Source organism: Nanorana parkeri, unplaced genomic scaffold (assembly GCF_000935625.1).
Source record: "Nanorana parkeri isolate BGI_ZX_2015 unplaced genomic scaffold, ASM93562v1 scaffold257, whole genome shotgun sequence".
Taxonomy (NCBI): Eukaryota; Metazoa; Chordata; class Amphibia; order Anura; family Dicroglossidae; genus Nanorana; species Nanorana parkeri.
The window spans coordinates 292,221-304,767 of NW_017306525.1; the positions used below are offsets into that span (position 1 = coordinate 292,221).

Sequence of the window (12,547 nt, forward strand, 5' to 3'; positions counted from 1 at the left end):
GAAACATATTAAAATGCACATAGTTTTTACATGGGAAGGTACTGATAACCACAAAACATTATATATTTCCTAAAAGCAGAGACCCCGCAGAATAAAATGGTGGCAGTTGATTTGTTTTATATCACATGATATTTCCATTACTGTTGCAAATCTATATTATCGGTAAAAAAGACACTACAATTATTTTTGGTGCACACAAACACAATATGATCCCCAATTTTTTGGTAAAATATAAAAGATGAGGTTGTGTTGAGAAAATAGATACCAAATATATCAAGCCTCAAAACTGTACCCCTGAAAAACTATGGTACCCCAAATGTTCCATACACAAAGCTTTAAAAGCAATTATAGCTCATCAATTTAGAATTAACCATGAATGATGACCCTAGAATTATTTCTCTCACTCTCACTCCAACATACGTGGCAATACCTAATATGTATTTTTCAGTCTTCCTTTTTGTATGTGTGGGCAGTCGTTATGCGTATTTGCATTCCTTTGTGCCTATATGCGAGTACAGCAAATGCCCACAAATGTATTACAATTACAACATTGCAGTGTGTACCATATTTGTATCATTTTCATTTAAAAAATAATAATATGAGGATTAGGCAATAAAGCCTATAATAAATGGGAGTAATGATATCTATGCAGTGTTAACAATATGCCTTTTTTTTATAGGAAAGAAAAAAACTTGTGTGTATTTTTTGAATGAAGAGCTACATGCAGTGTCAAATTTTAATATGCTACAACACAGACTATAAAGTCTGGACAATATTTCTGGCCTTTCCTCATAAAACATTCCTCATAATACACAAATTGTATTTCACAATAAAATCTGCCTCATCTCGCTTACATTGAGGGCTAAAAAAGTCCTAGTAAACATCATCATAAAACTTGCTTAAATTCTCCCTCTGAAATTGTGCCCTAATAAAAAGGATGACCTACTGGTAATAAGGTGGCAATAAGGTCCCCTCTTAATCGCCTCTTTTCTAAGGTGAATAAGTTAAGATTTTTAATGTGTTCTTCATAACTCAGGCCTTCAATCCCTTTTATTAATTTTGTAGCCCTTCTCTGAAGTCTCTCCAGTTCCAGAACGTCCCTCCTGAGAATTGGCGACCAGAACTGTACCTCATACTCAAGTTGGGCCGAACCAATGATATATAAAGTGGAAGTATTACTCTTTGATCCCTTCTACAATTCCTCTTTTAATACACGCCAGTATCTTGTTAGTTTTGCTGGCTGCTGCTTGGCATTGCTTACTATTGCCAAATCTGTGATCTATGAGCACCCCATTTCTTCTTCAAGTAGTAGTTTGCGTACAGGTTCTTTACTCCCATGTGCATGACCTTACATTTTTCAACATTAAATCACATTTGCCATCTTGTAGCCCATTCTTCAATTTTGTTTAGGTCCTGTTGTAGTGCGAATATCTCCTGTTCGAGATGTAATTTGCTCATTTGTCACATAAATTGAATTTTTGCATTGCTACATTCCCCCATGGCAGTGCCTAGATTGCCATGCCTTTTGTTTGACAACCCCTTGCCTGTTAGCCATGAAAAGGGGTTTAGATTAAAGTTTGCAATTTGCAGATTTTTGATGAGTTTAACAAAACGTCCCATAAATTGAACCCAGCCACATCGCTTTCTGTTAAGGAAAGTGACATGCATGCTCTTTCAATACAAACCAGAATGTCTGTGTGCTACACTAAAATGTTCAGAATCTGGGTTGATGAGAGATGTTTGTTTGTTATGTGTGGGTTTATTTGGTAAGGCTGAGCAGTGTGCAAAGTACAGAAACGGATAACAACCAGTTAGCCTTAACCTCTTTAGCTGATACGATAATCTGGTTGCTACTACACTAATAAACTGTTTTGCTAAATAAACCTGTTAGTATCTATCGCCAGATTAAGGCCTCTCAACATGCAAAATGCAAGCCAGATATTGCGGCTGACGTGAGACACATTTGGAATGTCATTTCTAGGGTAAATTAGTTGACGGATTATTCTGGTAATTGGACGGCATGTTGCTACATGAAACAATTGCGCCTGCACTTGATATGTATAGGACGCCAACATGAAAAGGTTAATTAGTACATAATGGGCTTGGTATATGGAATTCCGCTGGCCTCATTAGTAAATATTTTCACAGCAATGTTTACTTGAAAGCATTTAAAAGACATGCCTTGAGAAAAAGATTCCATTTTGATAATGTCTAATTATATCCAGGATGGTAAAAATTAGAGAGAAAAAAGGAGGACGATGTATCATGGCATCCTCAAAAAAAAAGATTTTCATTACGTCACTATTCATGATGACTGAGCTGAATTTTTCAAATTCAAGAGAAAATGTACTTGAATTTAAAATGTCTAATTACATTAAGTCAGCAATACCCAATTCTATGACCTGGTTGGCCCTTTGGAGGGTTGCTAGACAAGCTATTGTAACCCGAACAAAATTGTAAGCCCTCACACGTCGGGGAGTATTGCCAATTAAAAAAAAAAATTTGAAAACAAAAATGGGTACAGCAGGGATAGGCCTTTCAATACAGTTTTAGAAGGTGACATAGGAAATGGAAAAATATTTAATTAAAGGCTTGGGAGTTGCCTGGAATCAACACAGTTTTCAGGGACAGCAACCATGTACTTTGGCAACCTATATTTGGCCAGGCAGGAATATTTCCATAAATCGCCAACCGGCCAAAATGAGGACACACAAGCCACAGGCATCTGTGTTCCTAAACAAAATCAGAGCTACAGCTGTTAGGCTAGGGTGGGTAAAAAGTGGCCAGTGCCAGCACAATTTATGGCACCGCCAACAGGTCTAAATGTGCAACAACACAGTTTGGCCGCATTGTCAACAGTCCCAAATGTAGAGACACAAGCCACCGGCAGCTTTCTTCCTTAAAAATATATCCCTACAGCCCTTAGGTTTGGGTTGGTAAGAAATTGGCTAGGGCACCACGGTTTAGCAGCAGCCCCAACTGCCAAAGTACAAAGACAAAAAAGTCACAATTAGGTGAATTTCTAAAAGAAAACTAGAGCCCTATTCACTGCGTTGAAGATCAACTCTGACATGAAACTTGGAGCAGGGCAGGCCAGCTACCTAATCACATAGTTGCTCAGCTCTGGTCAATGCTTCACCCTCCTCAGAGTGTCAGTGTCCGACATGGAGACCACATGATCTCTGAAAATAAGGTTCAGACGCTGCTGTGTTTGGTGCCTGTGGTTGTTCCTGGTCACTGTGGTCCAAATATGCTGTATAAGTGAGAAAGCGCTGGTGTTGCTTCTTGCCAAGCTATAGATGGACCCCCGCTATCATCAGAAAACATCCTCCTCTTCTTCACACTCCTATTGCTTCTGTATCTCAGGGACAGAGAGGAGCTTGCATTACTTGCTTATTTACTGCTGCCTACTCCTCCTGCATTGTCTTTTTTCAAGCCCCCCCTGCTGCCTCCAGTGTCCCAGCAAGGAACGATGTCATCTACTCATGGCTCACAATTTCTGGCCAAAAGCCAATAGGTACAATTGTTTGAGAAATATATGGCCAGCTTTGGTGCAGTAGCCACCCTGGATGCTAAAAGGAATGCTATTAGGAGGTCACAGCAGCAAAACGAAACTATAGAAGATGCTAAAGCAGAATATGAGAGATCCAGAAGCCCCAAAGTAAAAGGTAGTCCATAAAGACTTTATTCACTGAAGGGGATGTAAACTGATTATGCAAGGGTTAAAAAAACCAATGTGTTAATAAATTAATCTGCGCTAAAGGAAACAAATTGAAAAGAAACAAAGTTTAGAAGCTACACACAAAGGCTTTCATGCCACCATGAATTCTCAGTGTAACTGTACAGCGCTAATGACTATAATTATATAATATATAATTATTAGCGCTGTACAGTTACACTGAGAATTTTTTTTAAAAACAATGTCATAGCAGTTAAGTAAGCAATCCCAGACTACTGTGCTGTAACCTCAGAATATCAAAGGATCTGGTTCTGGGATTAAAAACCCACAACTGCTGGATTTTTTTAAATGTATTGCTTAAGCTTATAAAATAACCCAGGCATGTTGGCAGATACTGGAGGGGGCATGCCTTTTCTGCTAAAAGTATTCTGCAGCCTTTCCTAAGAAACAATTTTATGCCCAACCAAAGTTCAGTGTCCAAGGCAAAAAATCCTTTTGTGTACGAAAACTGCTGACCCCCTAGCAAGCCTTGCATCCCTTTTACTGGATGCAGCAGAGGTACTTGCCACAGCAAGAGGGGATTAAAAGGGTGGTGGGAGGAATTGAAGGAGAAGAAAGGCAGAAATGCTGATGGTGCCACATTTTCTCCCCCATGTGCTGCACCCACCATGTTTTGGTGGAGCTTTATGTTGTTTTTCACGTAGGTAGTAACCAACTTGCTTCTGCTTTTACCATGACTTATCCATTGCAGACAGATGCTGCAGACATGCGCTCTAATCTGGAGGTAACACTAGCCTCCTGCTGTGCCGCCAGATGCCTTCTGATAGGTGTTCCCTGCCGCCCAGTGTGTAGGTAACCTTCCCCCTTTTCCAGCAAGTTGCTGCTCACCAACTGAGCTGTCTTGCCTTTACCTCCTTGTACTCCAGTGTAGTCTGACACATCATTGTCCTCCGCCACTTCCTCACTAGAGCCCAGTTTACAAAAAATCCCAACTCCTGACTTTTTGGTGGTTGGTGCTACTGATGTGTAGCTGCTGTCCCTGCCTGAACCTCATAACAACTAAAGCATGAAGCATGGTGGTGGACATGCTATGGTTTGGGACTGCTTTGATGCTTTAGAGCCTGAGTCACTCACAGTCAGAGTCAACGATACATTCTGCATAATATCCAAGTGTACTTGATGAGAATGTGAGGACATCTGTCCAAAAGTTGAAGCTGGTTGTACTTAATTTTAAAATTTCCAATCTTAAATGTCTTAAATAAAACATGCAGGTCTTAAATAAAACATGCAATTTATTGCATATATTAACACCAGGTTAACCTATTCAACATCATCATCAGCAGACTTATTTGCTTACAACACAGGACATACAATTTAATATCTCTAGTATCCCCGTCGACAGAAGCTTAAGCTATAAAAATTGGCAGCCAGTAATCACTGCAGCAGACATAAATCAGAAGAAGCATTTCCCGATTAATTACCTTTCCACTGCTTATCCACTGGTCATATAACTTCATATGGGTTGATTTACAAAAGGAAAATAGGCTGTTCACTTCGTAAGGGAATTTTCCCTAAGCTTAGTGAATATAGTGAAAATGTTCAAAGAATCACATGCAAAGAAAAAAAAAAAAAGCAGTATTTTTGTTTGCACATGATTGGATGATGGAGGTCAGCAGAGATTTACCTCATTCACTAAGTTAAGGGAAAATTCCCTTGCAAAGTGAACAGCCTATTTGCCAATAGTAAACCAACCCCATGATACCTATTATTTAGATTCATCACATAATTTTGCATGTTAAACCCTTACAGTACAAAAAGTTCATTTTTTTTATATCATACAGTTGTTAAAAACACATTATAAAATCACAGTGTTGCTAGGGGGCCACCACCAAACATATGAATAGTTACAGTGACATTCAATTACACCATGAAATAAAGCTTTGAAGAGATGGTCACAGCCTATAAGCACAAATGTTAGGGGTGGTCATTTGCCTATAATCTGATGGTGCATTTGTTGCCCAGTCTGAGCATTTCTATGTATCAGACCACCATTTAAAGGCTATAGGCAGCCCTAAATAGGCTATAAACTTGATGTTTTTTCTCCTACGGTTGGCATGTCAAAAACCTGAACTGCAGTCACTCTTCGGCCAACAATTTTTATCCTGGCTCCTTTGACAAAAGTCGATTTAAATATCTAATGCTATTAAATAGAGGGTTGCCGGTAAGGCACACAGTTCAAATTCCAGCAGGCCAGAATTCGAGCTTGGCTTCCCAACATCTAGACAAAAAGCCAGTATACTCGTTTTCATCAATTGTGCCTAGCATTTATGGCCTTATCTTATTTTCCCAAGAGTTTTTTCTATTTTGTTAAGTGTAATTCCAATCATAGGGGGAGGGGGTTAGAACTTCTGTCAGTTTTTTTTATTAATATCTGCTCGTTTCCTGTTATGGAGACAACAGAAAATAAGCTAAAAAAGTCAGGGAAAATTCCTATGTTTGACAGCTAACACTAGAACAGGTCTCCCCTTTGGGAGTGCTCCCTTCTAATCCTGTTTTACATTTCTGGTCACTTATATGTCTGTGACTGTGGCCACCGAAACATCAATAAAGACTTGACAACAGTTCTAACCCTTACCCACTCTACCCAAAGTCAAGTACAAAAATATGCTGGCATTCCACTTTTTTTACATAAATTGACCATGTTCAGATAATTTTTTAGTAGTTGTACTAGTAGTAGTAGCAGCTTCTGTAATTTCTCTCAAATATAATCTTTTTAATGGTACTATTTGTTATATACAATGCAAGTTAACCGTAGTATTAACATTTGCTAAAAAGCATTATGTTACCTATATTTATCTAGAACCTGTGCTATAGTGATGTCATTTTAAACATCCTACTGACCTAGAATACACAGTACATACATTTTCTCATGCTCCAAATGACATATGTGTAGACTTCAACATTCATAAATGTCCCTGTTAGTCCATGTATAATTATTTGTGCTACAATAATATGGCTCACAAGTCTTTATGCAACCTTAAATGTCAGCCAAATAACTTGTCATCCAAGTATGCCACATGGATATGCATTTAGTGTGTTGCAGTTAAGAGTGCTGGATAATTTTCCGCTATGTATATCTTGTTTATTTGAATGGCTACATAGAGCCATGACAGGTGCTGGTCCCTACACTGTGCTGGATCTATTTTGCCTGGTGCAAATTAATCTACAATCCCAGAATTCATGTGAGTGCCTCTCTAAGTAGTATAATCCCTTGGGATTAGCAGGCTCAATCTCCCCCAGGGGAAAACAACTCTGTTAAATCAGATTAATTTGACATAGACAACCCAAGAATTTCCCGCAACTGCTGCATTTCATTTAAACCAAGCAGGTTCACTTTAAAAAAAATATAAAGTTTGTGAATATAAATTGAAGACGACCTTATTTAGACCCTTAAACAATTGTAACTTTATATTAGTTTAACCATTTTCCTGCACATGTAAGTGTGTCTACAGGGGGAGCCATCTTTACTTATCACATATGCAGGCTCTACTTCCTGCTAAGTGGTGCTGCAGAATGATTTTGCCTTACTTCTTCTATGTAAGAAAGTCTTCCAGGTCTGATTCACTGAAATCAATGTACGCTTCTTGTGACTGAGATTTCATGTTTAAATCGGAGCTGCAGGAAATAATATTTTTATTGCCAAACCTTACTTTATTTGCTCTGAAAAAAAAAAAAAATAGGAGACTCAAATTGGACCTTTTGGAACAAATGAAGCGAATTTTTACAGACTGCAGGGGATATGCTGATTACTTTGGGGCAAACTATGTGGACAAGAGCATACAGACTATGCACTTTAGCAGACTTGTTGCTGGATCTGTATCCATAACTGGTGAACGGTCTCCTTTTCATTTGACTATACATAACGATTTACATATCACTGAAAAGACCAGTCCACAAAAATATTTTAGGTAGATTCTCTTTTTGGTAGATCATGTCTGTTTTATTTACCCAGAATGTTTTCCGATTTCTCTGCAGCTCTGGTAGCAACATCTCTGCTCTACCCACCAATTCTTCTTTCTATTTATTTGTATTTTGGAGAAGGCAGCAGCATAGACTAGCACCAAGAACAGAGTATGAATGATAAAGAACCTCCTAAATACTTTAAAGTTTCTGGGTGCAATGTTCTCTAACAGAATCAGTTCGTAAATTAACTACTGAACTCTAAACATTATATTTTGAATGGTGCTCTCTACTGAGCATATATTGATATTACTAAGGGTTCATGCACACAGGTATTTGAGGTTAGAACTGCATTCATATACATACAAGTCAATATGAATGCAAAAGCAACTCAAAAAATCTCAGATGCAGCTCACTGCATGTTGTCCTCTGACATGTTTGTGTGCTGGTGCCAGTCTCTGATCCTGCGCAGTCTCCTGTCCCAGTGTATCTGTCTGAAGTGCACGCTCCCGGCTGCGTGCATTTAGCTCCACTGTGTCTCTTCTCTTCTCCCTGCTGAAGATCTCTATGCATGCGCCCGCCCCATCTGGAGCGGCCGTGCAGGATGAAGCTTCAGATCTCTAGACGAGAGCGAACAGAGGAGACAAAGGTTTTGACCTATTTGGTAACTTTTTATTAAATATTTTTGCATATATCTACTGCTTGCTATCAAAAAAAACCCCAAAAAAACAAGAGTTTCATTCTACTTTAATGTGTGTCTGTTTGAGCAGGGAATGGAGGGAGGTAGAAATCTTTTATACATGTAAAATTGCATTTCTCTTTTAAGGAAACATTTCTGTTGAAATAACAAGGTTATGAAACATTTGTCTAATCAATGTCTCAAGGAGTTCTGAATGTCCCTATAACCATGGATGTATTTCAATATCATGCTGTCTTAGACACACATGAATTATAAAGGCCTGTTCTAAAGCTTCCCCTCTTGTGCCATGTGATCATTTTTGTTAAATCCCATGCTAGGCTACACTATTGGAGACATCATCTTTTCTGGTTTGTATTCAAAACCACATTTCATTTGTGCAGACTACCAACCAAGAGGAAGGAAATGATATTCTGACGCAAATTAGCTTTCTCTGCACCCTTTTTTTTTGTAATGTAACCTCAAATTTACAGAGATGGACAGACAGGAAAAACCCAGTAAAGAAAAATGTATAATGATTTTGATATTTTATAACTTAGTGCAGCCCCATCTAAGTATCTATTCGCACCAGCGGGTTGTAACTGCTCTACAGCTCATGCACACCACCCGAAAATTGCAAGAAAAATAATTTTTATTCTGATCCATAAAGATCTGCACATTTCTACACTGAGTTATGGTACACTGTGGTTTGGTTTTGAAAAAAATCCTGCTTGCTGCATCTTTTGTGTAATTTTAGAAAAAACATGTTACATAATAGCCAATGGCATACATACTACGTATTTTAAATAGCACATGTTTAGTCAACTGGAAATGATGAAAAAAAACCTTACAAATCTATGTAAAATGCTTATTGCATTGTGTTAGGTCTATTGTCTTACATTTTCTTAATAAAACGTATCTGTTTTCCAGTGCGCTAGGGTAAACCCTGCTGTCCTAGCCATTGGCCCAAGAGTGCCATTATGGTAAATATAGCTCTGACAATCGCATGTAATTATTCCATTGTAAAGTATAAAATAATAGATATCCGATCAGATTGCATACTGTGACATTAGTCAGTGTAAATGTTGGTGAAACATTGTATACAGTGACATACTTTATCACTGTACCATAATACAGTTGTTATGCCAGTTAGTGATAGGTTGTATACAGTGATATTAGTTAGCCTTAAATACAGTAGGTTCATTTGACGATATGGCAGCCACAACGTTAGACAGAACAGCAATTTATAGAAATACATTGACATTTAGGAAATATTTATTAACAACTAAAAATTTTGGGGCCTAGTGTGGTTGAATTAAAGCCTGGTAAAGCTTTAGGACAACCACACTAGTGGCCTGATTTACTAACATATAAAACTTTTTGCAGCTGAATTGCAATATGCTGAATTGCAGTACAGTGAAGCACACCCATGTTCACCTCAAATATCCAATCATTTTCAAGGGAAGCTCAATTTCCTTTTTATAAATTTTAATGCACATAATTCAGTGTTTGAAGTGAAAAGAGGTTGTCTTACATTTTAGTAAATCTGGCCCTGTATGTGATTTGAGGTGTGCCTAGAGTTTAATATTTACCTATTAGAGCCATAGTTACAGCTACATTATAAGGCCAATAATTATTGCCATGTCACCAGTACAAAAAACTGCCATGGTACAGCAGCCAGAGCTATGGCACATTACAAGATGGAGATTGGTGTCCTGTTGCAAGACCCAGAATAATGCCAGCTATCAGAGCCAGAAGAGTCAGTTAACCCGTGTTACCAGAGACAGTGTGACTCTGTTAAGAGGGAGAGTTCAGCCTTTCACCCAGGGATAGTGCCGCTATTCATTAGAACAGCACTGTTATCACTAATGATATGATAACCTAGAAACTGGCCTTTCTAAATTTGACTAAACTTAAAAAAATATTTTCATTAATCCTTATAAATAACACAGTCATGGGCAAAAAAATTGGCACCCCTGCATTTCTGTCAGATAATGTACCACCGATAAGAAATCACCTGCACTCCATACAGCCTACAGACCTTGGGTAAGAGTTTGGTGCTTGAAGTGACAACACGGATGGCGCCGTGTCAGGTACAGTCCATAATAGAAGTCACCCAGCAGTTGATATGTGCTAGAAGTAAAGCACTTTTTATTCAATCGTCACATGCGTCAAACAGCCAAGAAGGCTGTTTGACGCATGTGACGATTGAATAAAAAAAGTGCTTTACTTCTTGCACATATCGAGTGCTGGTGACTTCTATTATGAATAATGTACCACTTCACACAGAAAATTGTTGCAATTACAAATGTTTAGGCATTCTCATGTTTATTTCTTTTGTTTGTATTAGTATTAGAACCCATTCGCACTAAGCGACATACCTTTTGCAGCGGATCCACGCAGCCAGGAAATCGCGACTTTCAGGGCGACATTCCAGCGACTGTAGCGTGACCTTCACCGTCGGGCTCCATTAAAAAATAGAAAAATCACGCAAAATCCGCCAAAAAAAGGTTCCTGCTGGAGCGACAGCGACGTGGAGCTAAGACAGATCCATTGAATAGCATTGGCCAGCGACTTCTCGCAAAAATGCGTGATAAATCGCTTAGTGGAAATGGGGCCTTAGACATGTGTGATTCGTTTCGTTCCGAATCGATATTCGGACGAAATTTCAGAAATTCGGATGTATCCGAATTACAGATATAACGAATGCAAACGAATCCGAATTTTCGTTGCAGCAAAATGACATTTGAGAAAAAAAAAATAGGATTTTTGTACTCACCGTAAAATCATTTTCTCTCTGTTCATTAAAGGAGACAGGGCAACAGATCGTAGATCCTGTAAGGTAGGGTATATTGCCACCTGCAGGAGTAGGACGCTAGGCACATAACAAAAGACAGAGACAGCCTAGGGGCGGCCCCTGCTGGTGGCCCAACACCCCATCTGCTGGCAAGTCTCCAGTTAGTAACAAGCAGTTAGGAGTACACACCCAGACAAAGAGGGCGGGGCCTGTGTCCTTCAATGAACGGAGAGAAAAGGATTTTACGGTGAGTACAAAAATCCTATTTTCTCTCCTGTTCATTGAAGGACACAGGGCAACAGATCGTAGATCCTGTAAGGTAGGGACGTCACCAAGCAGTAACCCAATGAGGGATGGGCCAAACAACAACAAACTACCCACGAACCACTCAAAGGGCCGCCTGCAAAACCTTGCGCCCCAAACCAGCAGATGCCAAAACATCCACCTTGTAAAACTTGACAAAGGTGTGAACCGAAGACCAAGTAGCGGCCTTGCAAACCTGGCAAACAGAAGCAGCATGGCGAAAAGCCCAGGATGCGCCAACAGCCCTAGTAGAATGGGCAGTGACAGGGAAAGGGGGCTTACGCCCCTTAACAGCGTACGCCTGAACAACCACAGCACAAATCAATCGTGAAACGGTAGCCGCCGTGGCCCGGCCCTTACGAGGACCCCCCGTGAGGACGAACAATGAATCAGTCTCACGGAAAGCAGTAGCTTCCAAATAAACCCGAAGAGCGCGCACCACATCCAGGCAATGCAGCGCCCTTTCCTTCCTGTGAACCGGCTTTGGGCATAAAGACGGCAAAACAATGTCCTCATTCAAATGAAAAGCCGACACGACCTTAGGCAGGAAGGGCGGCCGAGGGCGGAGAACAGCCTTGTCCCTATGAAGAACCAAAAACGGCGGGCTTCGGCTGCCAGGGACGCTTGTGAGACTGGGAGAGAGCGGCTCTCGTGAGCTTACCGCCGTTCTCGGAAGGCGAAAAAGCAGCTTGTGAGCGGAAAAGGAAGGCCCCGGCCTCCGCCGCTGCTCCTTCTTGCGCGCCTGAGGTAAGAAGGTGCTCTTACCCCCCGTCAGATCCTTAATGATCTCATCCAAAGTAGCGCCAAAACAGGCGGTCATCAGTAAAGGGGAGCTCCGTCAGAGCCTTTCTGGAAGCCTGGTCAGCCGACCAGCACTTCAGTCAGAACAAACGGCGAAGTGTGGCCGCCGTCATTGACACCCGCGACACCAGGGGCGCCACATCCAGAGCCGAATTGCAGACATACTTAAGGCCCTGCACCAGTTGTTCCGCCAAATCCACGTAGGTGGGGGAAACATTCTCCTCCGCAAGACCCCGACGAAGCATCTTCGCCCATTCAAGGTTTGCGAAACCAGGGCAGACGCCAGGACCGAGCGCATCAGTGCACCCGACACGGAAAACAAGGTGCACGA

General features: G+C 40.3%; 1 protein-coding gene across 1 annotated transcript in view; it reads right to left on the minus strand.

Moving 5' to 3' along the window:
• LOC108787350 (myosin-binding protein H-like) overlaps positions 1-12,235 on the minus strand; it is an 86,441-nt gene extending 74,206 nt beyond the window's left edge. Inside the window, exon 1 of the mRNA XM_018556881.1 lies at positions 11,698-12,235. Coding sequence (XP_018412383.1) covers positions 11,698-12,235 — 538 coding nt within the window. The remainder of the gene's footprint in view (positions 1-11,697) is intronic.
• Positions 12,236-12,547: the final 312 nt, after the last annotated feature.